The sequence below is a fragment of the Perissodus microlepis genome, chromosome 15 (genome assembly GCF_051167445.1).
Source record: "Perissodus microlepis isolate ML-2025 ecotype Zambia chromosome 15, ASM5116744v1, whole genome shotgun sequence".
Lineage (NCBI taxonomy): Eukaryota > Metazoa > Chordata > Actinopteri > Cichliformes > Cichlidae > Perissodus > Perissodus microlepis.
Window position 1 is genome coordinate 17,740,742 of NC_140475.1, and position 26,375 is coordinate 17,767,116.

At 38.8% G+C, this 26,375-nt stretch overlaps 1 protein-coding gene across 1 annotated transcript in view; it reads left to right on the plus strand.

Annotated features, from left to right (window-relative positions):
• map3k5 (mitogen-activated protein kinase kinase kinase 5) overlaps window positions 1–26,375 on the plus strand; it is an 84,487-nt gene that overhangs the window by 49,626 nt on the left and 8,486 nt on the right. The window contains exons 8-24 of the mRNA XM_084952264.1: window positions 117–229; window positions 1,674–1,833; window positions 3,036–3,189; window positions 3,318–3,425; window positions 4,035–4,087; window positions 7,221–7,316; window positions 10,319–10,400; window positions 11,765–11,898; window positions 13,741–13,868; window positions 14,164–14,300; window positions 16,856–16,961; window positions 19,953–20,110; window positions 22,866–23,043; window positions 24,117–24,134; window positions 24,510–24,687; window positions 25,564–25,732; window positions 26,037–26,222. Coding sequence (XP_084808390.1) covers window positions 117–229; window positions 1,674–1,833; window positions 3,036–3,189; window positions 3,318–3,425; window positions 4,035–4,087; window positions 7,221–7,316; window positions 10,319–10,400; window positions 11,765–11,898; window positions 13,741–13,868; window positions 14,164–14,300; window positions 16,856–16,961; window positions 19,953–20,110; window positions 22,866–23,043; window positions 24,117–24,134; window positions 24,510–24,687; window positions 25,564–25,732; window positions 26,037–26,222 — 2,158 coding nt within the window. The remainder of the gene's footprint in view (window positions 1–116; window positions 230–1,673; window positions 1,834–3,035; window positions 3,190–3,317; window positions 3,426–4,034; window positions 4,088–7,220; window positions 7,317–10,318; window positions 10,401–11,764; window positions 11,899–13,740; window positions 13,869–14,163; window positions 14,301–16,855; window positions 16,962–19,952; window positions 20,111–22,865; window positions 23,044–24,116; window positions 24,135–24,509; window positions 24,688–25,563; window positions 25,733–26,036; window positions 26,223–26,375) is intronic.

Below are 26,375 nucleotides of genomic sequence, written 5' to 3' on the forward strand. Positions count from 1 at the left end.
AGAAAGCCGGGGGAGTCCTGGGAAGCCATCCATTATCTCAGGGATGCTTGGGATTTGGAATGACGCATTTCTTGGAAGAAAACTGTTTATGTGAATCATTCTTCTTCTCTTTTCAGGTTTAAAAAGGGGTTTGAGTCAGAGCCAACGCTACACTCTGGTATCAACTATGCTGTTCTTCTGCTGGCAGCTGGACACCAGTTTGACACGTCGTTCGAGCTCCGCAAAGTGGGTGAGTGGACCCTGGTTACTTTGGTCTGTGTCCTAAATATGCAGCTTTTCATTTTATTACACTAAGCCTGCTGACTAACCACTGAGTAATCAAACTCTAATCAGTCTAATCAGTCCTTTGTCTGTAATTTACACGATAATTGTTATCCTAACGTGGAAATAGGGGTCAGTTAAAGCTGCACAAATAAATAACTTATATGAATGGAAATGAAAATTGCGTCACCCACAGAGAAACAGTTCCCCTCACAGCTAAAGTGCAGTTTAGCATCTTTCAGCTCATTGCTTTTGTTCTAACTTGGTGTCAAATGAACTACCTTTGCTATGGCAGCAGCTGTTTTTAATGGAAAACCTCTAATAAACTCACATATGCTTCTAACTCAACGCCAAACAACAACTGTACAAAGTCTAGAGGAACCGAGGGCAGCAAATCTTTGGAGTTAGCTGGAACCAGAACAAATGCAGAGGAAGTGAAAATTGGATTCATTTAATTCACCCAAGTGGCAAGAGGCATGGCTCCAAATGAGAGATAATTTTGTTATGTGTTTGCTGAGTGTGTTAATAGTGTTTGCTAACACATTCAGCGTGTCAGCTGTTGACACAGGGAATGGTGATAATGTTTAACAGATTTTTTGACCACAAAAATGGACGTAAGTCCAAAATTCACTTTCCTTTTAGCTTCATTTTAGTCTCCAACAAGGCAAGAGGGAGATATATGCTGCTAATTGTTCCTTACACAGCCAATAACTGTGTATGCCTGTCATTTGGTGCAGAGCAGAGTGTGCTGAGTCATTTATTAGAGGGTTTTTTTTGACAGAAAGTGACTTCCTGCAGGTGAATGCTATTAGGATAAGGTTGGAATGCCAAATATGAACCAGGGGAGTAAAGTTATGGGTTGGAAAACCAAAACAATGAAGTTAAACAGAGCTTTGTTAAATAAAGTTATTTTTAAGCCTTATTATTATTATGCATATTTCAATAAAGCAAAATCAAATAATGTATAGTTGTTTCCTTTTTTTAGTCAGGCAGGCGTGTAGCTGAGCTTTTGCCCACACTTTTTTTCCCTCTGAAGTCTGAGGCTCAGAGGAACTCAGGAATCTGGGAATTAGAGTTGGCTTTTCTGGGAATTGGCCCACAGCTCTCTAAATTAACCCAACCCTCCATCCCTTTATGCATCCCTGGGGTTATCTCATAAGATCCCCACTGTCTCTCCAAATGGCAGATTTCTGCAGCAGGCTGTGCAAAACATGTAGCTGCTGCTTATCTTAGCAGTTCTAATAAAAATAATAATATGGCTAGGCTGCTGTAGTGCGAGTTGTGGCACACCCAAGTACAGCATGGTCTTTCTTTGGCTTTCTTGTTAACTGGCATGTCTGCCTATGGTCCACAGGGAAATGGAACAAAATAGAGATATTTCACCAGCATTAAATTGTTTGTCTTGTTTGCAGGAGTTAAGCTGAGTAGCCTGCTGGGTAAAAAAGGCAGCCTGGACAAGTTGCAGAGTTACTGGGATGTGGGCTTCTTCCTGGGTGCCAGCATCCTGGCCAGTGACAGCACCCTGGTCATCCAGGCTTCTGAGAAACTCTTCAAGCTTAAAGCCCCTATATGGTGAGAACACAATCCGTTCAAATCAGCATGCCAAAAAATGCATTTTAGACCACTTCCATCACCAACTGTGACTCTCTCTTTGTCATATGAAGTCTGCTCTGCTTCCCTTTGAAACTAAAGCAGCCATCTGTGGCCACTGGCAAACATTTGGTGTATTTGAAGAACAAAGAAAAAAGTCACCAAAAAAAGCCACTTTGCTCATTTGAACAGTATCTCTGTCTTTACATTTTAGATTTGAAGGATATAAAAGCCTGGTGTCGTAATTTTTTGTGAATTGTCAAAAGTGTGGTACAACGCTTCTCCAAAGATAAAACTGAGAACTGATTTTTTTTTTACACTTTTTATAGCGCATATTCATCTTTAGGCCCCCAAGCTAGCCTGCAAGTCTAGATGTGTTTTAAAGAAAGATGCCACATGAAAATATTCCGTTCACGCCATCGTAACATAATGCCTTCACGGTGGTGGAACATAGTTGTAATTGCCCGCAAGGCATGTGGTAATTTCAGACTTCACACAGATTTTATGATACTTTATGTACAACATGTGGAGGAAAATAATAAAAACGTTTCTTTTTTTTCTACAGTGCATGAAACCCAGCTGTTTTTTGTTTGTTTTAGTGCTCTGAAAACCATCACACCAAAATCAGGCTCCAGCATAGAAACACAGTCATATCTTAATGTGTTTATTTGTTAGCAATTTTCCTTAAACAACGCTAAAGTTATCTACCGGTAAGGTATTCTCTTTTCTCTGTCTTCATATCACATGTTTTTGTAATTCTACAGTCACACTGTGGAAAACATTGGTTGGAAACTGCAGCGTGAAATTAATGCAACCCTGTCCAATGAACTTGTAATCTTGTTACCTTTAAAAATGTTGCTTTGAAGACCAGGGGACCGCTGTCCGAGTCAGAATGGGACTTTAAAAATGTTGATAAAGCATTAATAAGATGAAGTCAGTCTACAGGAAATTACAATACAACCATTTGGCAACCAACTTGAATCAAGTCCCCTATTACAAAGAGATGTTTCACAGACAAGTTGTGGCCGTCGGCACAGATCGACTCAGACTGGGTCCAATAAGCTGACAGTTTGTCTGCATTTATATATTAGATGGCAACTATTTGCAAAGCAGCCATAAAGACATATGCCACAGCAGTAAAGTTGTTTATTCCTGTTATCTGGTAATACTTCTGTTGCTTCCAGGTATTTGCGGTCATTGGTGGAGACCATCTTGATCTTTCAGCACTTCAACAAGCCCAGCGTAGAGCAGCCCTCCTACAAACAGGAGCTGGTGGACTTTTGGATGGACTTCCTGGTGGAGGCGACCAAAAAAGATGTCTCCTCTGTTCGATTTCCTGTAAGAAACACAGATTAACATGAAATAATACATCTGAGTTTTTGTTAAAATGTGGAAACAAAAAAAATAGAATGCAAGCTCAGAAAATTAAAGGTTTAAAATATGCAATGCATATATGTCTTGTCCAGGTGTTGATTTTGGAGCCAACTAAAGTGTACCAGCCTTCATATTTGTCCATAAACAAAGACGTGGATGACAACACAGTGTCAATCTGGCACGTTGCTCCTGATGACAAGGTGCGTGTCCCACTGCAGTAAAATCTAATTATTTAAAGAATATATTTGCTGCATAATACTGAGTATAGGTTTATGTAGTGTATATATGTATTTTTCTTGCTTTTAATAGGAATATGGGTTACAGAAAGAAAAAAATCTCATTGCAACCATAGAAAAATAAAGCAAAATCCTACGCTGGTGCACCTCAACAGTTTGTGCTGGTTTCATCACTCTGTTTTATGTTAGCAAACATACTGATGCTTCCACTGGTTACAGTAAATGATGAACTACAGATAATGTCACATAAGGCGACAGATGTTAACGAAACAGGAAAGCTGAGATCGTGATCATGTCTCTTCTAGATCTGGGGAGATGCTGTGTTGTGATAATGGACTGTCGCTTCCTGTAATGAAGCTTTATGCCTCTGTCTTCTCGATTGTTTTCATATGTTATTGCTCATTATTCCCAGCTTACACGTCAATGTAAATGATTGCTCGCCAGGGAAGTCATGCTAGTAAACGAACTAAATAAGCGCCAATGATATAATCCAGTGGCTAACTGATTCTTATGATAATGCTCGCAATAATGTTTAGTTAACGATTTATCCTGTTGATTTGACTTGTCCTGCAGAACAAGGGGATCCATGAGTGGAACTTCAGCGCCACATCTGTACGAGGTGTCAGGTCAGTGCCTGCAGTCTCTGCAAAGCCTTGTCAAAAGTGATCGCTTAGTGGACTTTAAGCTGACTGCAAGCAGAAACTACTATGAAAAGGCTAAAAGGATAAATATCATTAGAGAAAGTAACATTTGTTTCTAGTTCAAGTTTCAAGTTTTATTTGTCATATAGAGGTAACAATGTTACATCATTACAGGCTACGAAATTCTTAGGTTCAGAGCCCGCTCAATATTGCACGTAGGAAAAAAGCAAAATTACGCATAAGGTGACACTAATTAAAAATAAAATAAACTATATAAATAAAGAAAATATATGTAATTTTTTTTTAAAAGAGTAGGATAAATAAATACAGATTACTACAAATACTGCAGTGCCTGTAGTGCAGAGGTAATGGTATATACATGTACAGTGTATACAGTGATTACAAAGACTGGAGGTGGAAAAGGCTTCCAGCCATCGTGTTGTGACCATGAATTTACCTGGCACTCAGCAGACTCTGGGGACTCACGACAATGTAATGAGCTCTAGGCAAGGAAGGACATTTCCTGAAATATCAAACTGCTCCTTTTAAACAAATGAACACTGAGTTCCTGCTTCCTGTGTAGCTAGAGAAAATTGCTTCATGCCATACCTCTATCTGTCTCCTGTCTCATTTCTGCTCTCACCTGCTGCATAAATAGAAGCATTAAATGTCCAAAAGTTGTAATTATGCAAAGTGAAAAGCTTTTGAAATCAAATAGAAATGCATAGACATGTATAATAACATTGATTTGTGTACTAAACAAGCTGATATTTCAGTGTTCAGAAATCTATTCAAAACGCCCAAAAAGACACCTGAATAAACCAAAAACACTCCAATGTTAATTCGAATAAAAATGGTGTTTAAAGCCCAGTGCAACATAATAGAAGTCATAAAATTAAGAGTAAAACAAAATCATGCATTTCCTGTTTAACAAGTAGGTGTATCGAAACATACTCAAAAGCAAAAATAAGTAATATTGTAATAACTGCATGCAATCTGCAGTTGTAAACACCAAAGCAGAGGTTTTAGGTATGCCCAGTCGCTGTGCTGTCTCTTCACCTCTTGCAGCTTCAGATGGTATCCGAGTGCTCCAGCATTACACAGACAGTTTTTATGATGTCCTTCTCTTTGCCAATTTTTTTTTTCCACAGTCCTCAAAGGAATTCAGTGTCAGAGAGAAGCTGAGGGCTGTGCTCACATGTTGCTAGGGAACGACTCATTCTCTGTGCCCACTCAGCCTGCAGACAGTCAGCAGGACACAATGGCAGCCCTGCAGGCTACAATACAACCACACATGCAGGGACTCTGCTGTCTGGTTCAGCAGCTCTGGCCTTGGCATTCTTACTAAGGAATGGGCAATTGCCAATTCCACTGGATAAAAGTTTCCATTTAGTTGGTACAATTCTAGCTGTCCATCTTTTGTGCAGAAATTGAGCATCATCAAACAGCTTATATGGCTGTTTCTGATGGTGACTTTTATAGGAAACAAACTACAACTGCTGTAGTCTATACTCATAACATTAGATATTTATTGTATATATTAGCATGAAATACTTTTAGAGTGCAGTATCTGTGTGCACAGGCTGCATTTATGAATTTAATTTTTACATGTGGTTTTACATTTTTAAGTCATTCAGTCAGTGATTCCCAATCAGGGTACAAGTACCCTAGGGGGCTACTTCTGCGGTAGAGCAGGGGTGGTGGAGAAGATTAGCTCTACTGGTACAATTAACAGAGATATTATTGTTTTTCTTGATTAACTATTACCTATAATGTGAAATAGAATGGCATTTATCCAGTTCTGCTGGAATAAGCTAGAAACAACTATGTGGGCAGCTGTTGTGTTGTTGGTGACGTTATAGTGTTAGTGTTATGTAACTCTGGGGATAAATCTTTTTAAACTTTTTATAAGGGAAAATAGAGAACTTTTGACCACTGACATTTGTCACATTTACAGTTTTTTATGCTCTAATGATGATTTATATTTAAATCTTTAATAATTTAATAATTTAGTATACCACAGTATACATATTATGACATGACCCTCTATGAACAAGGACTTAGCAACAGTGGGAAGGAAAAATTCCTTTTACACCAGAAGAAACCTTTGGCAGAACCTTTTGGCTGACTTGTTTAAGCTGTAGCTCTCAGTTATTACTGACTGAGAGTATGCATTACATTACAACTTGAACATGTTAGCTAAAAGCGAAAATGTTTGCTAAATATAATAGTGAAAGAGCTCAGAAATAGTAGTTGGCTAATAAATAAAGAAAAAGTTCTAAGTTGGATTACTAAAGCTTTAGCTAGCTTTTATTACTGCTGACTAATAGTGTGCATTAATAATAGCTAAAATGGAAATTTCTGAAAAAACAGTAACTAGCTGAATCAATTTACTTAAGCCTTAGCTAGCTTTGAAACCATTGGCTAATATGCATTAACAGTTCGAATTGCTAGTGTATACAGTGAAAACCATAAGCTAACCATTTTTGCTAAATTAGAGCTAGCAAAAAAAACCTGTTGGGTAAAAGTCTAAGGAGCTTGGAAAGGAAAAGCGTCTGGACTTCTTCACGTTGCTTGAAGACGTTTCACCTGTCATCCAAGAAGCTTCTTCAGTTCTAGGGCCAAATGGTGGAGAGTCCTAGATTTAAGCCCTATGGGAATGCCATTCCCACACAAGCCAATATGTCTGTGAAAGAGGTCTTTCCAAGCTCCTTAGACTACGATGACCTGGATGACTGAGAACCTTCACAGACATATTGGATAAAAGTATTAACAGCTGAAACTGCTAAAAAAGCAAAAACAAAAGCATTAGCCAAATAGAAACGGCAAACAGCATTTAAATAAGGAATGTTGTCCAACAGTATAGATTAACAAATGGCTAAAAGAAACAAAATAAAATGTTAAATATTGTTGAAAAATGGGTAAAAAAATAGCAACATGACGTGGATAAATAGTTGAAAGAGTGACTTAATAGTTGGTATCATTTGAGAATTTTGTGGAATATTCCAGAAGACACAGTTTGTAGCTATAGCTTCATTCAATGTAAAGCTCACATGTGTTCTAATGTTATTGTGGGCTGTTTCTAACTGAGGACAAACTGTGGACCGTTTCTCCTCAGCATCTCCAAGTTTGATGAACGCAGTGCCTTTCTCTACGTCCTTCATAATGCAGAAGACTTCCAGATCTACTTCTGCACAGAGATGCATTGTAAAAGGTTGGTCTGTGTGTTCTCTCTTACAGATGCAATTCCAGATCTTTAGCCATTTACCATAATAAATCATGTCATAATGTGACTGCATTAATTTAATTTTCAGTTCAATTCAATTCAGTTTTATTTATATAGCGCCAAATCACAATAACACTTGGCTCAAGGCACTTTAATGTTAATTTAAACTTAATTTAAATGGCCTATCCTATTTCTCTTTCTTTTTTCATACGGAATTACATTATTGAAATATTCATGTTTAATGAGCCATCCATTGAAATATCAGATAGTGAACAGCCTGAAATGTCTTAACCATAAGTGTAATTTAGCATCTCTCTGTTCTCCACATTCAGTCAGTCTGCTATCATTACGAAGAAACGCTGCTGTCATGAATCAAAGTAAAGGGTCGGCACAGCTTCACACCTTTCTTCATTGTAATGACTTCATAAGTAGCGGCTGTAAAAGTGATAATGCACGTGTGGCTCAGATGAATTGATCAATTAAGACCACCACTCTCATAATTGGACCCATGCTTAATAACTTAATAACTTAACACTAATGCCCTCCTTCTTTTATTGAGCCAGTTGTAAACCCTTTACAAAATGATGTTTTATTAATTAGCGGGACCCACATTACATTACCTTACATACAAAACGATTGTGGAGAGGAGCAGTCGGGGTTGAATCCTTATACCTATAACAATTTTCACACGTGCATTCCAAACCTAAACCTATCTAGACTTGCCCAACTGCCCCATATTACCTGTCTTTGTTCAATTTGTGAGAAAGAGCAAGTGGAATAATGTGCTCCAACTTTTGAGTTGATATGTAAAAACAGCTTATGTTTAATGGGCAATCTGCTTCACCTTTACTGACACAAAGCCTTATGATTCTCCTTAAAACACAGGTGTTATTGAACTGATTAATTCTGAAAGATTTCACAGCAAATTGTAAACTTAAGTAATTTTCTTACTTGAATTTAGGACAAACAGGATCAGGTTATGCTCATTTACACAGCTGAGCCTTCTCATATATGGAATAGAGCAGGAAATGTTCTGCATCAGAAACGTTTGCACATCTGGAATTATGTCACATGTTTACTTACTGACAGAGCATACAGAAGCATACACTAGCAGTGAATGCACTAAAATATTAGCTGAACTTTTCACACACTGGACCAATCAGACATCAATTTTGTATTCTGTAATTAGCAGGTGAAAGAAAGAAGTTAAGCTCCATGTTGGTTGTGCCTTTCTCATCAGTAGTTTGAGTGTTTCCCATCAGTCCTGCACTCAGGTGCGAAGTTTCGTGCCTTCCCGATCACCACAAACACACCTTGTTTCATTTCGACACCATCTTCTTCTTCACTAGCTGCTATGCGAAGCACTGAGTGTTCAGACTTGTGATTTTCACATATGAGCCTTCCGCGCTCTTCCAGTTCCATTATCTGGAGTGTGAGAGTCAGTGAGTCATGCCTGACTCACGCCTGCTGTTGTTATGATGCTGCTCTCATTTTAACAGCATTGACAGTAGGATAGGAGTGGTGAGAAGAGGGACGAGTGAAGGGAGGGAGAAATAGATGAAAGACGGTGGGAAGAGGAAGAGACCCAGACTGAATGCGCTTGTGCTTGTGTCACTGAACACCTGCAGGCATGCGGTGTGTGACAGCATGACGAGGCAGCGTGTTAATTCACAGCTTGTACACTCCGAGAGTGGAAAAGGTCATTGTATGTATGTATGCATGTGGGAGGTGTGCATGCAAACACGCTGTAACCCCTTCTGGATAAAAGCACAATCAAAACAACACCACTCAATAACAATATGCACAAAATGGATTTCTGACAAATAATTCCATATGTTTGTGATTCTGAATTATGTTAGCTATTTAAGTACTATATATATAAGCTCCATAATGTATTTTTTGTTAGGGGGTTCACCTAAGACAGGTATTGTTGCTAATACAGAGGCAAACTGTGCTTGATTGCACTTAATGGCCTTATTTTTATTTGCATTTTTTCTGTTTTGGCCATCTTTGGCAAGCAAAATACTTCTTGCAGCACAAATAAGTCTGATTTTAGCTACCAGTGCCAACAGGGAGATGTTTACAGCATATTGTTGGCCTTAAAAGGCTTTTTTGGCCTTATTGTAGAAAGGTTCCCAAAGTCGGAGGGCCAAGACACCATTAGCCTTCGTACTTTACATTTCTATCCCACATTGTTTGGAAGTGACACTGTATCCCTTGCAATCTGACATCACGCAGACTTTGTATGAGGGAGCTGGCAGAAAGACTGGATAATATCCAATCTGAGTACATTGGACATTTCTGCTCTCATATGCATCTCTGTTGTGTTCTGGGGGGGGGGTTCCTAAAAAAAAGTTTAATTATTAAATTAAACTTTTTTTTAAAATTATTAAACAAAATCTTTTTCTTGTTTAACTCTGTTGGGTTTTTTTTATATGAGTGGAAAGCTGATGTGGCGTTGCAGTTTTCAGTGCAGGGACACCAATATTAAAAATCTTTTTCTTGTTTAACTTTGTTTTGTTTTTTTATATGAGTGGAAAGTTGATTTTCAGTGCAGGGATTCCAATATTAAAAATCTTTTTGATGTCCTGCACGTGTTTTTCTTGTTCCTATCACTCTAGTCAAGCCCATAACTCATATTCTATTTACCCAACATGGACTCGTTCTAGTATACTGAAAAACTGAAAGTCAAGGTCTTTGTTTCCTTTTCCGACTCTCTTGAAATGCCAAAACGTACCAACTTTTTCTTATATTGAATGAAAGGCATTCCCATGTGCCATTACTCTGTGCAAGTGTTCATTTAATATATGTCATGTCTGCAAAGTAATGTCAAATAATTCAGTCTTTGTAAATGTATAAATCTTTAAATGTAAAAGTGTTGAAAGTTGCAGCAATGTAAAATGCCACTGTTACGAGCTGCCGAAGTTGTGTTAAATATGATATACATGTTATCAGCATCGTTAAACAGACTCTGGTCTTTTCTTTGGCAGATTTTGTGATCTGGTCAACAGCATAACAGAGGAAGCCTGGAAGTGTCCAGAGGAAGGAGAATGTGACACTGATACCTTAGAGGTGATTATTTTCGTGATACCAAAACACTTCCTCTGAACATAATGTTCATAATGTTTCCTAAATTAATAATTCTGCAGCTCTACCTCCGAGCACTGTTAATGAGAATGAAAAATCCACAAGTTCATTATTCTGCATTGTTTAGTCGCATCCTGTTGTGTTTCTGCGGTGTACTTTGCCTGCTTTTAAAATGCCACAGGAAATATGATACGATGTTGTCATGAAAAGAGATGAAGTGCTGACAGCAAAAACAAAACTTAAAAAAAGAAAAAACAGAAACCCGTCTTTCAAAAGATAATTAGGGCTCTTCTTCTTTACTGACAGCCTACCGACTCTTTTCATGCAGCATTTATTACTCAGTTATTAAACGGTGAACGACGTGTTTTTGCTCTTGTTTGATCAAATTCCCCATCTAGCTTTTCTAATCCAGTTCAGCACAATTTGCATGATAATAACTGGATTGAAACTCAGCTTTGAACGCTTAGACAGGAACAGTAGCCCGCTGGGATAAGGCCTGGATTTTGTTCATGTGCTTTGTGTGACAGCGCAGAACAGGCACCTGCTGTTGCGTTTGCCTGCCTTCTACCAGCAGAGCCTAGGGAAAAGAATAAGCTAATTACGAAAAATGCTGCCGCACCCATCTTTGACTCAGCATGGCACAGATCAAATGACTAACAGGTTTTTCTCAGGGGGATTTTTATGCGTGTGATGCAACTCTAATCAGCCTGCACTGAGGGACGGTTAGTCTTCAGCTTACACCGTCCCTTAAGAACATAACACAAAATTGGGCTCTTGAGGAGTCGTCGTAAGCATTACTCACATTTTTTAGAAAACTTTGATTTTGAGGTGTTTTTAGGGGGAAGGAATCAGTGGAACAAAGCTAAGGAAATCGTGTTAAGAAGAAAAGAGCCTTTATTAGTTATAAAAACTCAATCAGACGTGTTTTAAGGGAGTGAAAAGACTTGCTGATTTCTTTCATTCGTGCAACAGGTGCCAACCCGGTTCAGCAACAAGAGAATATTCATTTATGAAACAGTTATAACATAAATATAACAGTACAGTGGGAACGCAGAAAAACTGGTTTACTATGTTCAGATTTAACTCGTGCTTTACTCATTAAATCACTTTTATAGCTGGACTCTATTTTAACTATTAACTATTCTAATTTATTTCTCTTTGTCATTGTAAAAATGCATGGTGGGTGCATTTCTTCTGGTCAATGGACAGTGACATTTAGTAACCTCATGTTTTGGGTAATGGGATTTTGCTTTGATTCTTTATGGCAAATACCGTATATATTACTATTTATTTATTTATTGATATATTTTTTTTAAATGACAGTTTGCATGTTTCTCTTGTCTCCACAGTACGACTATGAGTATGATGAGCACGGAGAGAGAGTGGTTCTGGGTAAAGGCACATTCGGAGTGGTGTATGCCGGTCGAGACCTCAGTAACCAGGTCCGATTGGCCATCAAAGAAATACCAGAGAGAGACAGCAGGTCAGAAAAACAGCCATTGTGGGGGGTTTTTTGTTCTTTGTTTTTTAGTAATCACAGGGGAACAATGTTGCAATACGCATGGATGAATGAATCATTTCTATTGTTGTTTGCCACAGTAGCAGGAAAGTCTGCCAGTGGTGATATTCCTGTTACTCAGAGGATGAATCCTGTTTTTCATGACCTTTGCTGTAGTGCCAAGTCTAAGACTGGCTCATAATGTAGCTGGTAGACTGATGAAGAAACGGCTGTGTTCAGTGTTTCCCACATAAACTTTATTTGGGCAGGCTGGTCAAGCATATTAATGGTCAACCAAGCATATTTGGTAGTGAAAGTTTTAGCTTTCTTTAATTTTATTAATAGAATATCCCGCTCTTATTTTGAAAAATCAGCAAGTCAGCTAGCTCGGTTGTTTCTGTCTAGTATGTCCTGACTGGCTCACAGGCCAGGCAATTGTTGTAGGGACATTTCATGTCCCGTTACACTGAGCTTACCTAAGCTGCAGAATAAGCACCACTGTTGGCAAACTCACAGGAGAGATTGTGACAAATAGTGGATTACAATAATCATCAAAGCACTTGGTTATTAAGAAATTTCAATAGGGGCACTGTATTAAGATAATATGTATCATCTGTTTATTGTACTGCACAAAGATTGAATTTCAGCCCAAATGTTAACAAGTGTCTGTGCTGTTAATGTCTCATTTCATCCAGCGCAGCTCTGGAGTGTCATTAAAAATTAGTCCTTTTCTCTGGCTGAGAGTGCCAAGCTCAGTTCAGCTGTGTCCCTGGTGGTTTCTGGCTCTCAGAGCACTGGTATCCAGTTGAGTGACTGGTTAGTGGAGAGCTGTGAATGCAAACTCCCACCCTCTGCCTTTTTATTCCCATCACTGTCTCTGCTCGAAATGCTTGTCTCCACATAGTTCCACCTACTCATCTCATACTGCAAGACTCTTTTGCAGACTAGATGATTTCACACTTTGTTCCTCTAATCACATCAGCAAGCCAGCAGGGCGCTCAACTGCAAAGAATGTGGAGAATTTGGGTAAATAATTCACAAGTGGAGTGAAATCTCAAGATAGGAAGAGAAGGAGAGAGAGAGCGAGAGGCAGGGTGTGATTCATGTAGAGAGCTGAATGTGAAAAGAAATTGCTCACGGGCATTTCTTCCTAGTGCAGAGGTACCTGTTGTTCTGGTCAGATATCAGGACTTAGCGTCGGTTTGATTTTCTGGTTTAATCTTTTATTTCTCAGTTTGTCTTGTTTTTACCAGGTTTATTTTACCTGAAGGAAAAAACACATTAGCAGGACACCGCCACAAGCAAAGATAGTTACTTATTTTAACAAATCGTTGTTTTGTGCAGAACAAATTGTCTAATATATGTTAAAAAAAGATTTTTTTTTTACATAGATTTTAGCTCTTACACTTACTTCCATTGTTTGTGGTTTACACATTTGGCTAACAAGTAAAACGTTCCCAGTTTGATCGGATCCCTTTGGGGTTACATCTGGAAGGGCATAAAGCATTAAAAAGTCTGCCAAATTAAACATGTGGCGCTACCTGCTGTAGCTCAACTTATAACACAATCACCTGTTTGAATAAAGAGAGTATTTGTAGACTCACGAGACACCAACACATTTGGGTATTTAAGTGTGCTACTAATACACTTACCTTCAACTTTACTATGATAATAACTAGATGTGCCTGCTGCTATACAGTTCAAATCAGCTTATATGTTTCCCAATTTGGCTGTTGATTGACTCCTCCACGTTTGCTGTTAGTAACTGACCCACAGATTTCTGTTCAGGATATAAAGAAACATGTACTGTTACTTGTTTTTACACAGGTACTCTCAACCACTTCATGAGGAGATCGCCCTCCACAAGCACTTAAAGCACAAGAACATTGTCCAGTATCTGGGCTCTATCAGCGAGAACGGCTTCATCAAGATCTTCATGGAGCAGGTGCCTGGAGGTGAGACGCTTCCCGATGCTGTGGAACTGTTAGAACTTAATTGTCCTGAAATAATTTTTATTGTCCAAATGGAGGGAAACCGGTATGAAACAAAATCTATTTTTTGATGTCAGAATGTGTTATTTCCAGTCATACTTACACTAACAGTAAAAACACTGTTTGCATTTATAGATAAGATGGGTGATTTGCAGAGAAGTAGTATAAACCTGTACATAATGGCCTTAGTCCTGTGCTGCTAATCTCTGCTGAGAGTGAGTTTATTGATGATGGTTGTACTTTGTCCCCTGATGTTCAGGGAGTCTGTCTGCACTGCTGAGGTCCAAGTGGGGCCCACTGAAAAACAATGAGCCCACCATCGGCTTCTACACACGGCAGATCCTGGAGGGGCTCAAATACCTGCACGACAACCAGATTGCACACAGAGACATCAAGGTAACAAAAGAAGGGTTTTTGCAGAGTTAACAATCTGTTGGTTCATCTTTGTGACATCTGCAGGCTCATTTTCAGAAAGACTTTCTATAGATAATTGGGGTCGTAAGCATAGACTGCATATGAAAGATGGATTGAACAATTGGACTCTGGAGTATTAGTTTTTTGGAGCCAGCCAACAGTGACGATGTTTAGGTGAAGGGTTGAAGCAGAAAGTAATCAGCTAATGTTATCAAGCTGCACTCATACAAATTATGAGTGCGACAAAGAAAAGTACAGACAACAGATTCATAAAATACCAGAATTTCATTCACCAAACTTGAAGTGTAAACTTCCTGGACTGCCTGTACCTGACAACGGGCCTTGTTCATATAACAGAACTAATACACTCAAAGGGACCAGTACTACAAACACTTGGTAGAGGTCCAGTTCATTGGACTTCTTAGTTGAGACAGCATATCGCTACAGTTTCTTTTGTGTGTGGGTTTGTGCCAATCAAAGCAGTCACTGCTTAACGTTAATATCCAGAACGGTGAGACCGAAAAATATCCACCTTCAAAGGGAAACTTGCTATAGAGACCAAAATGTCTTGTACCAGATAGTAAAGATGCTGTTTAACGCTATAAAATTGGGCCATGCTTCAACATGGTGGTCAGTGGAGATTCATTTGTTTTTGCAGCCAACCTCATATAGCCATTTGTGAAACTGCAGCTTTTTACACTCATGTTAAAGCCCAGGAGGTTTCAGACAAATAAACTCAAAACATCTTAAATTTGCTCTCATTGTTTGCACTTTACAAAGTGCACTACATTGCCACAGCACAACTTTGCACAAAAAAAAGTGTGTAGGACATGGTGCATTTTTAACCTTTACTTTAGGTTTAGTAAACAGAAGACCTTGTAAGTGTGAGAGCTGCAGTAAGTCGACAAACATGCACCAGCTACAGCAACTCGAGTTCTGTCAGCAGGACAAGAAGAGAGAAGTGCCGTGTGACAAACAGATGATCTCTGCGAGGTCTGCTGCAAAAACACTAGCTGAGAAATTAAAGAAACACTTAGTTCTGATCACCTTCATACTCCTTACATGTTTAATTTAGCACCTCCAACTTTATGAAACATTATCACTGTCATACTTTGAAGCACATTCTCATTGCTAATGAGTCAACTGATGGTCAGAAACCTCTTCTCTCCTCTTGTGTATTTGCAAATAGTGCTTCAGTATTGTCTTTTTTGAGGCACATCAAGCCCCTTTACTTTCTGTGTCCAAAATGAGGAACAAGAGGTGACACAATCACACAGACCTCTAACCACTAAAGTTTTAGGAATGTCTGGAATCAGATGTGTTTATATAGTCAATTTTTTTTGCATTTTATTTCACGTTTATATTTGTTTCCTGTCACTGTTTATGCACATCTTCAGGTGTAGGGGGGAAATCATCCATATCTGCACCAAGCTTCTCTGATATTTCCTTGATTACCACAGTTATACACAGCAGTCAGGGCATGAGCAGAGCAGTTTTCTGTCACTAGTCCTGACCAAACGTCTTCAGAAGATGAGTTGGAACCTTTTAAAGTTTTAAAACTCAGGTTAACACTCAGGTTTTGCTTGCTATGAACTCATTAAAAAGGTGCCTTTGCTTCCACTTCAAGTGGTGGTGAATTTGACAATCTTTGCTATAAAAAAACCTCCAAGAGATAAATGATTCCCCAGCAGTCTGACTTAATCAGATCAAACAGAAACCTAAATCTGGAATTCAGAAAAGTCTTTTTAGCGCAGAATTCCCTCCTGGTGTTGCTCTGGACAGATCTTTTTCGCTTAGCAGCAGAGGATGCACAGTATCTCAAAGAGGAGGACGTAGAAGTAAAATGATATTTAATGCACATATGGATCTCTGAATGTTTTCAAACTGCAAACTTTATCAGAAGAATACAACACATTTGAGGAATGTAAACATAAAAACGGGAAAAAAACACAGTACTTAGAACTGATAAATCTTTCATCCGCACAAAAAGTAATCAGATGTTGTTTTTTGGAAAAAGAGGAGCTTTCAGAGTGACGTGATTCAGCTCCTGCAGAATTTCAGTTTTTAGGGTGTGTTAAAACCTTGTTTGCTTGTTTGTAGTCTGAACATGTCTTCCATGTGACTGTTTGCACAGCGACTTTGATTTGCTGCAAATGCATTCAAAGAGCATCCCAGCTGCTCACACCATTTTCTTTGCTAGCCCATTGGCTACAACAGGAATTTTTTTTTTAAAGCAAGTGACGCTCCCTTTTTTTTTTTTTATCTCACTCAAAGCAAACCAACACTCATAACATTCCCATCATAGGTAGTCATTAGAGTTAGAAGCCACATCCTTCTGATTTAACAACTCAGTCATATAAACTTCATTAGCACCACATAAATGTTAATCACCTTGTTTTGGCTTAGAGCTCCTCCTCCTCCCACACATGGTGTTGTAACCTACTGTTTCAAGATTTGCAAGCACCTCACGTTATCAATGCTATCACGGCTTTGGAATTTGGTGCATCTGTTCTGATGAATGTCTTTTCAATCCACAGGGTGATAATGTACTCATCAACACCTACAGTGGCGTCCTGAAAATATCAGATTTTGGCACATCCAAAAGGTTGGCTGGGATCAACCCCTGCACTGAGACTTTCACAGGTACAGTCCAAACCACTATCTAGATTCTCTTCCCCATAAGCAAGCCAGTATGAAATACTTAAGCCAAGTAGAGTTGTCTCCCCTGTTGTGGGGAGACTACTAGAAAACTTTATGAAACATCCTTTGTTAAAATTTGCTCAGTAGTGTCTGAGTATCGAGCCTACTGCTGTTCTTTGATTGTGACTATTTCAGAGCAGTAATCCCATTTCAGTCCTTGGACAGTATGTGATAAACTAAAAATAGCAGGCTGTTCCTATTTAGAAACTCTGGCTTTGGCTTGAGTCTGCAGTTAGATCAGCCTGATATGTAGACCTGTAATGTCAGCACTGCAGTTGCCAGTTGTAGCATAGTTTGACCTCTGGAATTAGAGCATCTGATTGCTGCTCGAGGCAGACGGGGACTTACCCTAGAAGGCGGAGCTCTTTCAGGAAACTGGGCTACTCCCTGTTCTTAACCCACACCTGCTATAAATGTGTGCTTGCCTGTTTTTAGCTCAGTACACGAGCTTTAAAAAGCAGCGGATAAGCAGCCTGCAGGCTATTATTAGAACAAAAGACTCCCTTCAGTGTGGACCTGAAAATGTTGCTTTGGACTGAGCTGTGATTAACTGACAACACTGAAACTCGTTGCTGTTTCTCACATAAGGCCATAAGCCTCGTTTAATCTTTTCTAACCTGATTGGCAATTTGCCGGAATTGTGTCATCACTTTTTGTTAGCTCAAATTGAAGCTATTTTTGGCATTTACATCAGTTCTTTCACAACCCTGCTGACGCTACTTTTACCTCACACAGACATTATCGGTTTATGAATATGATCAAAAAAACAAAAGCCAGATGAAAGTTATTTTTAGTAGTTTTTGTTGGAGCTCTGCAGTGCAAACCGGAAGAGTTACCAACAGCAACAGTGATTTCATCATTAGTGTTATACAAGCTCCAAATTCCCAAAAAGTTGGGACCCTTTTTAAAATGTAAATTAAAAAAGAACACATTGATTTGCAATTCTCAAAAATTCATATTTTATTCGTAATAGAACACAGAAAGCATGTCAAATGTTTAAACTGAGAAACACGGGAATAAGCTGGGATATGGCTATGTTTACCAGTGTACCTCTCTTCTTATAAAAACCATCTGTAAACATCTGGGAACTGAGGAGAACAGCTGCCGGACCTTTGGGAGAGGGATTTGGCCTCATTCTTATCTGATATAGCACTCAAACTGCTTAATAGTCTTAGGTCTTTCTTGTCATATTTTTTATTTCATGATGTTGTAATAGATGCAGTTTGAGGTTTAGCATTGTCTTGCTGAGATATGCAAAGTTTTCCCTGAAAAAGACGTCTGGGATTGGAGCATATGTTGCTCTAAAATCTGTATATGCCTTTCAGCACTGATGGTGCCTTTGCAGGTGTGCACACTGACGTTTTCATAGGCACTAATGAACCTCTATCATACTGTAAGTGCAGACTGTTGAAATGTGTTCTAAAAAAGCTGGCTGGTCTTTTCGTCTGTACAGAGGACGCTGCGTTCATGTTTTTCAAAAAGATTGTAAAATTTCAATTCATCTGAGCACACAGCAGTTTTCCTCTTTGCCTCAGTCAGTTTTAAATCATTTTGAGCCCAAAGAAGGCAGCAGTGTTTCTGGATCATAGTCACCATGTCAGAGTCATGCCTGTTTTTAATGCTTCGCTGTTTGAGGGCTCAAAGATCACAGGCGTCTGATATTGATTTTCAGCATTGTGCCAAGCACACAGAGATTTATCAGTGAATTTTCTGATAATATTTAGTACTTTACATGATGAGATATTTGAAGTCTTTGTTATAATTTTGAAATTATTCCACAAAACATCTGCTGGAGAATGTTCCTGCAGCTGTTTCTTCGTAGTACTGGTTAGTTTTTAGTACTAGTTTCTATTGTCCTTTTTTGAGACACTTTGCATTTAATATGCTTCATGTTCTTTTGTAAAAAAAAAAAAAATATATATATATATATATTGATTTATTAGATTTGCAAATCAATGCATTCTGTTTTTATTTATATTTCACAGTGTCCCAATTCTTTGGTATTGGGGCTGTACATGGAACAATAGTGGAGGGAACAAAATAAGCAACAAAAGCACATTTTTCTGCAAGAGATGGTTAGTTTAAGAAATAGTTTTAAACTGGGTGTAATCAAGATTAGTGTTTGCCTTTCCCTCACATTTAGGAAACTTATAGTCAATACTTGAATTATTTAATTATTCCATGACTGAGTTGCTCAATTATTTGGTTGGATGGTTCATTAACTCATATTTGATTGGGAGTAAAGTAAGAGTGTTGTGGTGGGAAATGATGCCAGGCTTAAGCAGGTTTAAGAGATTGATTAGGACATGAACAACAATAAAATAAATTGGTATTGCTGACCCTTTGAACTATCTTTAAACATTGTTTTTATCCGACAGCATGCTTTAACCAAGGCTAACTGACATAAGCAAAATGAGGCTGTGACTAATTAGCATATTATTATATAATGATATAAACTGAGCGGCTATCATTGATACTATATTTACACACATGTTGTTTACATAAGCAAGAAATAAATCATTTAAAATCTGGTATACCTCTCAGCTGAAGTGTACGTTTCACCATGAAACTTGGTGAGAATACCAGCAGTGTCCCTTTTAGTTAGCATAATAATGAAGCGTTCCCTCCTCGTTCCCTTTATAGCTGTTGCATAACCCTGTGGTTTGTCCAAGTTTGTTGACATTCATACGCTGAGTTGCTGCACTTTTACAACATTCTAGCAATACTCTATTAGTAACAGGAGCGAATTAGATATTTGCGTCACAAATTCAGTCTGGGTTTCAAAACCTTTACACCCATAATCCACCCACCACCTCCTCTAATGCTCACTAATTGAAATGTTTTTGTTTCATTTGTTTGACACGTAAAAAATGAGTGGTTGTATTTGAGTTTTCATTATGTGTTTATTATCGTTTTTTGTGCGTCATTTTTCAGGCACATTGCAATACATGGCTCCTGAAATTATAGACAAGGGCCCACGGGGATATGGCAAACCAGCAGACATCTGGTCCCTTGGCTGCACCATCATAGAGATGGCCACTGGGAAGCCACCTTTCTATGAACTGGGAGAACCACAGGCCGCCATGTTCAAGGTGAGAGATTTGAACAGCGACATATCCCAATATCCTGCTGGGTAAGATGTCTAATTTTAGAAAACTGAAAGTAGAAGTCTGGCGAGCAGCTGTTTTCATAACGGCATCTTTCAAAAACAGTGGCAATGAACAGCTGCAGCTCTGCCAGGTCAATAAATATGAGGATGTTTGAGAGCTGATAATTGCACCCTTGAGACATCCAGTATGACAGGGCAAATAGTTTGCCATCACGTGTTATTAGCATATCAGCTTTACTCGTTTGCTCCAAATGCATGATATCCTATCTATGTCTTTTTCAAACCATGACTAAAAACAACTGAAAGAGGGTTTGTTTCTACAAGAGAAAGACTGAAAACTCTTCTTCTTACATTTCTGAGTAATGTCTTCATTAGCATTAACAGGGAAACTTATGCAACTGCTGATCAAGAAATCTACTAATACCAGTAGCTGTCAGTCATGCACCAGCCAAACCTGTAGTACTGTTAGGATAAAAGTCTTGTATGAGCTAATAAAAAAAAAATAAATCTGCCCACAAAAAAACTGCAAAGTCATACAAGTAAATATTTAAACTTGAAGTCAGGATACAAGAGGAAACTAATTGAAAACACCGAAACTGACCAATACTTTTTTTCTTTTCTCAGTGCAAGTTTATTTAGTTTTTCGTTTACCCTTTGCTCAAATAATTTCAAATATTTGTTCTCTGACCTTATGTAATGGTACCATTTTAGGCTTTTTTAAATACTTATGATGTCAGTAAGAACAAATGTGGTCATCTCATTCCCACAGCTGCTTTTTATTCCTTCTGTTTAAGAGGGGAAGACAGCTGGCTTAAAGGGAGATTGAAGGTATCTATAACAGTTTGTTTCACACACTCGATGACGTGATTGGTTAGATCGAAGTTCACTTTAAGATAAATTTGATTTCTTGAGCTGTGAACTATATAAAACTACTGTAACAGAGTTCAAGAACTGAACTAAAACCCCTGTATTCAGAGCACAAACAGTAGATACTTGCAGCTTTCATCATATTGCAATGTCATTGTTTAATAAAGAAGGTGACTCAGCTGTTATCACATGACTTAAACATGACACCATCAAGTGTCTGCTTGTGGGGAGAAATCACGAGAGAAACTGTTTGTTCAGCTGAAGTAAGGAGAGGTGGAAAACTATATATAATTATATATAACTGTGTCTGTTCTCTTTGGAAAAACCCTACCTTATGACTTCATGCCTCCAGCATGACACCATGTACCATGCTTTAACCTTTGCCAACCATCCAGCACACCCAGGGCTGTTTATAGAAACCTATTGTACATATAAACAGCTAATATACAGAGTACATTATGTCCATTACACCTGTTTTATTTACAGAATTATGTTCCATGTCTTAAAAAAAAGGTACTCAATGTAAAGAAGTCAACTAACACACAAAATAACCACCAGTCTTTCATGCAAGCTTATCAGTTCCCTCTTTTTATGAAAAAAAAACCAGAGTCATTCTGCACCTGCATTGGTTTCAACCTGCAGGCTGTAATCTGACCAAGCCCAGTAGAAACTACAAATACTGTCTGTGCACGAACATTTGTTTGAATGCAAACAAAAGCATAGCTCCATAAGAGGAACTTCTACAGTGGGCCTTTAGTTTCTGTGTGGGTGTGTCTTTGCTGGATCTTGTTAACCACTCAGTTTACACGTGCATTTGCTTTGGATGGAAATTTAAAGCACTCTGTACAGTGAATTATTGTTATAAGCTATGTGTGGCCCATTAGGGGCAGTAGAGATGTTTAAGAGGTGTCTGGAAAACATTACAGCACTCCTGTCAAAGCTCTGAATCATGGAATTTTCCATATGATGTGATTTAATTAAATATGCTGCTCTGCTTCGGATGCTTTGAAGTTTAAAGAACATGAAAGGGGAAACTTGGATCTCATCACATTTTATCAATAAAGATCACCGCATATAAAGAAGTGCAAGTAGAGTCACAAATCTCTTAGGAGATCTTGTGTTTTGTCTGCACTGCATTGTAGCATTTCTTAAACATTCGTGATATACTTTCAGTCATCTTTCTGGAATTTCTCAAGGGGTGGGATATCTCCCTGCTAATCTTAAATTCCTGCATATCAACAACAGGAATTTATCATGTTTTTAATGAGAGTCTTGTGCTCGAAGTATTGTTACTTTCAGCTGCTGCCCCAAGTCACAGCCAGGCCTCGTGGATAGTCTCATATTCAAACATCACTGTGTAAACACTGCTCTTTGCTCTTGCTTCTTAAACTTAATCAGATAATTTGCCCATTTCAGCAACCTCACACTGTCTCGGTTATTTTAAACTTGTTTCAGTCAGAACCACTGTAGTCAAAAGAAGTTACTGTTAGTTGTTTAAATTTTCCACCCCCTGTCTTTCCATGCACGTGCGTAAAAAGCATGTTATGAGAGCAGCAGAAGCAAGGCTAGCTGTACAAAACAGCGAACTGGGACTAAGTAGCGAAGAAGGAGTTGTGGTGGAAGTGGGCTGCAAAGTGGCTTGCAGGTGAATAGGCAATGGCCAGGCTAAAAAAGATTTAACAGTACACCATATATGAGATTTGCCAAAAGGTTGACGCATCATCTAATGTAGGCAGGTATTGAGATCAGCTGATCTGCCAGGATTGCAGCTTAGCTTGACTTTTTCTCCTGCTTGAACTGACACTATGCTCATTTCTTTAAACTTGTTATATAGATTCTGAGTGCCTTTCATGCATGTCATTCTTGTGCAGGTGGGTATGTTTAAAATCCATCCAGAGATCCCAGAGTCCATGTCACCAGAGGCTAAAGCCTTTATCCTTCGCTGCTTTGAGCCCGACCCGGACCGACGTGCCACCGCGCTCGACCTGCTCACCGATGAGTTCCTCACCGTCACCAGCCGAAAAAAGAAGAGCAAGGGCAGCTTCACAGGTGGATCAGAGCATAGCTACATGACAATAACATTATTACCAAGACTATCCCCTCTATAACTTAAATTTTTATGCACACTCGTTTTATTTCAGGAAAGTTTGAGACTCTTTGCTTTGCAGTCGTGCTAGTTTCTCTTATCTCCTTCACTCTCAGTTTCACTACAAGCGCCGAGCCAATCATCATCTCATCTCAAGCCTCTTAGACCAAGAGCTACAGATTAATAGCAGAGGCTCACATACAAACTAGAACACATTATTATAAAACTGTGACATTGTTAATCCATAAGACCAATAAAAAGTGACTTCAACTTTTCAGTCAGACTAGTAAACAAAGTTTCTGAAAGAGACCTGCTTTGTTTGACATAATTTTCCCTAAGTGTAACAAATTTCCTAATTCCTTCAGCCACTCATCGAAGGCTGCAGGTATCTCCGACTTCCAGGAATGTAGCAGAATTCTACTTACTCACAGCCTTGATAAGGGAATGGCGTGAACCTCATAATGATCTTCCCCACTGCTAAAATCAACCATCTCAAGTAATGCTCTAAGAGGGGAAAAAAGAAACTCCCCATTCAAAGCCTATCGAGCAACAGCCATTTTTAGGAGTTGTCAGTGTAGAATAAATGAATAGTGGATATCCTATTGACGATTCTGTTGCTATTCTATTATTATTGTTATAAAGTCGTCTAAATTTTAATAAGGTAACAAGCAGCATCTCTTTAGATTAAGCTTTAAAGCAAATAGTCTTCAGTAGTAATACTAGTGGCTACAACCAGAAACCAGAAAGCTTCCAGTATCAAAAATCTAAAATCTTTGTTTGTAGTGATTACTAGATTCATCTAGCGCCAAAACCGTTTTTTAATTGTGAAGAATTGCAGGCGCATCCTTCATTATTTGGATTGTAAAATAGTCATTTCCTGTTGGGTTTTCACCCCACGGCATCAGTCATGTGCCTTCGCAGCAGTGCAGAAGATTAGAAAGAAGCTTGGTGCCTCTCTGCATGCTTTGAATGTTACCCTGCTTTCTGTTTTGTTCTTTTTTAACTGCTGACACATATTTTCTGTTTTTCCCTGCAGCTCTGACACCAGGATCAGGTGAGTAATTTTGCTCTCTGCACTTTTTCAGACACATTTACCACTAGTGAGAGTACTTTATAAACTAGATGTCATTTCCATGAAACATCACCCTGCTTTACTGAATAGGATCTGGGCTGCGGTTTACATTTTTCTCTTGGTGGTAGCTACCTGCCTTGTACGACTCTGCCCTTTTGCCAGGATTCAAGATAGAGAGTAAACAACAAGATGGTTTCCCAAATGCTTGAATATGTTTTGTAATCTATTTGATCAGTTGCACACAAACACCATAACAGACAGAAAGCATGCTGCTATACAGCAAAATCTTTAGTTAGATGATGATGAAACAAACACCTTTACGATTTTGTTCCATCTTCTGTTCCCTGTGTCTTCTAGAGTATCTCCGCAGTATCTCGCTGCCAGTGCCCGTTGTAGTGGAAGACACCAGCAGCAGCAGCGAGTATGGCTCCGTCTCCCCTGACAACGACCTCAACACCAACCCCTTCATCTTCAAGCCAAGCATCAAGTGCTACAGTGAAAAGGATGTCAAGGGCCAGAGGTCCCTCTTTCTCAGGTAGAACAACTTGGACATCTCAGACGAGTCATTTTGCCTTAAATTATTCATTTGTTGTTACAGCCTTATGACTATAGTATTGATTTAGACTAAACCAGTATAAAAAATGTAGTCACCGTGACTTCACCCATTAGCTTATGTACATCCGTGTTGAAGCCTTGAGTTGAGATGTCTTGAATTTTTTCTCTCTCTTTGTTTTTTTTTTTTCTCAAGCAGAGCCTGGCAAGCCCGATTATCAAGCTCTATTCATAGACTGTATGAATGCATCACATAGATACCTGCTAATTAGTGCTAAATGAAATGTAAATAAAGTGCTAGAATTACACTCACCAAAATTGGATCACAGACTCCCCGGATGGGCTTTTAGTACAATTAACCACACAGCAAGACGTTGTCAGATAATTTAATTAAAATGCTTCTGTCTGTCAGAGTGGCTGCGCCCCTAAAAATCCAAAATAATATGAGATTTCACCACCTGTACACTTGTTTTAAAGTTTAAAATCAGCAACAGAAAACAAAACCATTTCAGTATCAGGTCGTGAATGTGTTTATTTATGCTGTAATCTTGCACATTGTAAAAAGGGAGTCTATGGGGATTCACTCGCTTTTGAAGCTCGCCTCCGGTGGCTGTTTGAGGAAATAAAGATATTGACACAGGCCCAAGTTTCATTCCTGGGTTTTTGTGTCCTACAGTGATTTAAATTTAAACATGTTCATGTTTAAAGCAATGCAAAAACTTATTTATCTTATATTTAATGTCACCAGTAAAACATACTTAATTAACCTTGCTGATTAGTACCAATAGGGAGGGTACAGCAACCTGTACATATAGAAGGAACAAAAAATTCAAATGGGGTTTCTACTTTTTCTACTCAGCATTCCAGTGGAGAACTTCGAGGACCACAGTGCCCCTCCATCACCTGATGAGAAGGACTCGGGCTTCTTTATGCTTCGGAAAGACAGCGAGAGGCGAGCTACCTTGCACCGTATCCTGACTGAAGATCAGGCCAAGGTGGTGGCCAACCTGATGGAAGCCCTGGCACAGGTTGGAAACCGTTGGGAATGAATAGATGGATATAGAAGTACATTACAAGATCAACAACACACACTTGTTCACAGGCATTCCAGTGCAGTAGCCAGGCTGTGCTGTGCTGTTACAGGGACTAAATGGCTAAAGGAATACTCAAATGAATTACTAACAATTAAACAAATTTTAAACTGTACTAAAATAATTTAAACATGGAAAAAATGTCTTAAGTCTATCTGATAGGGATATTAGTTGGAAGCTCCTGTTGTAAACCTAAACCACCAATTTCATCTCTTCTTTCCCCGCTTGCCTCCTACCTCAGGGCTCAGAGGAAATGAAGCTAAAACCTCAGCACATCTCCACCCTTGTGGTGAGTCTTGCTGACTTTGTTCGGATGGCAGACAGGAAAATCATCGCCAACACCCTGTCTCAGCTCAAGCTGGAGCTAGACTTTGACAACACTGCCATCAGTCAACTGCAGATCATGCTGTTCGGCTTCCAGGATGCTGTAAGTGCTAATAGAAATACCGTGAAAAAGATACTGGGTCAATCCAATGAATCTCAGCTACATTTCATCTGTGATATCCCACTGGGCTCATGAATAATTGATCATAATTGGAATATGAAATATAACCCATATCAATAAAACATGTCTTGTGTT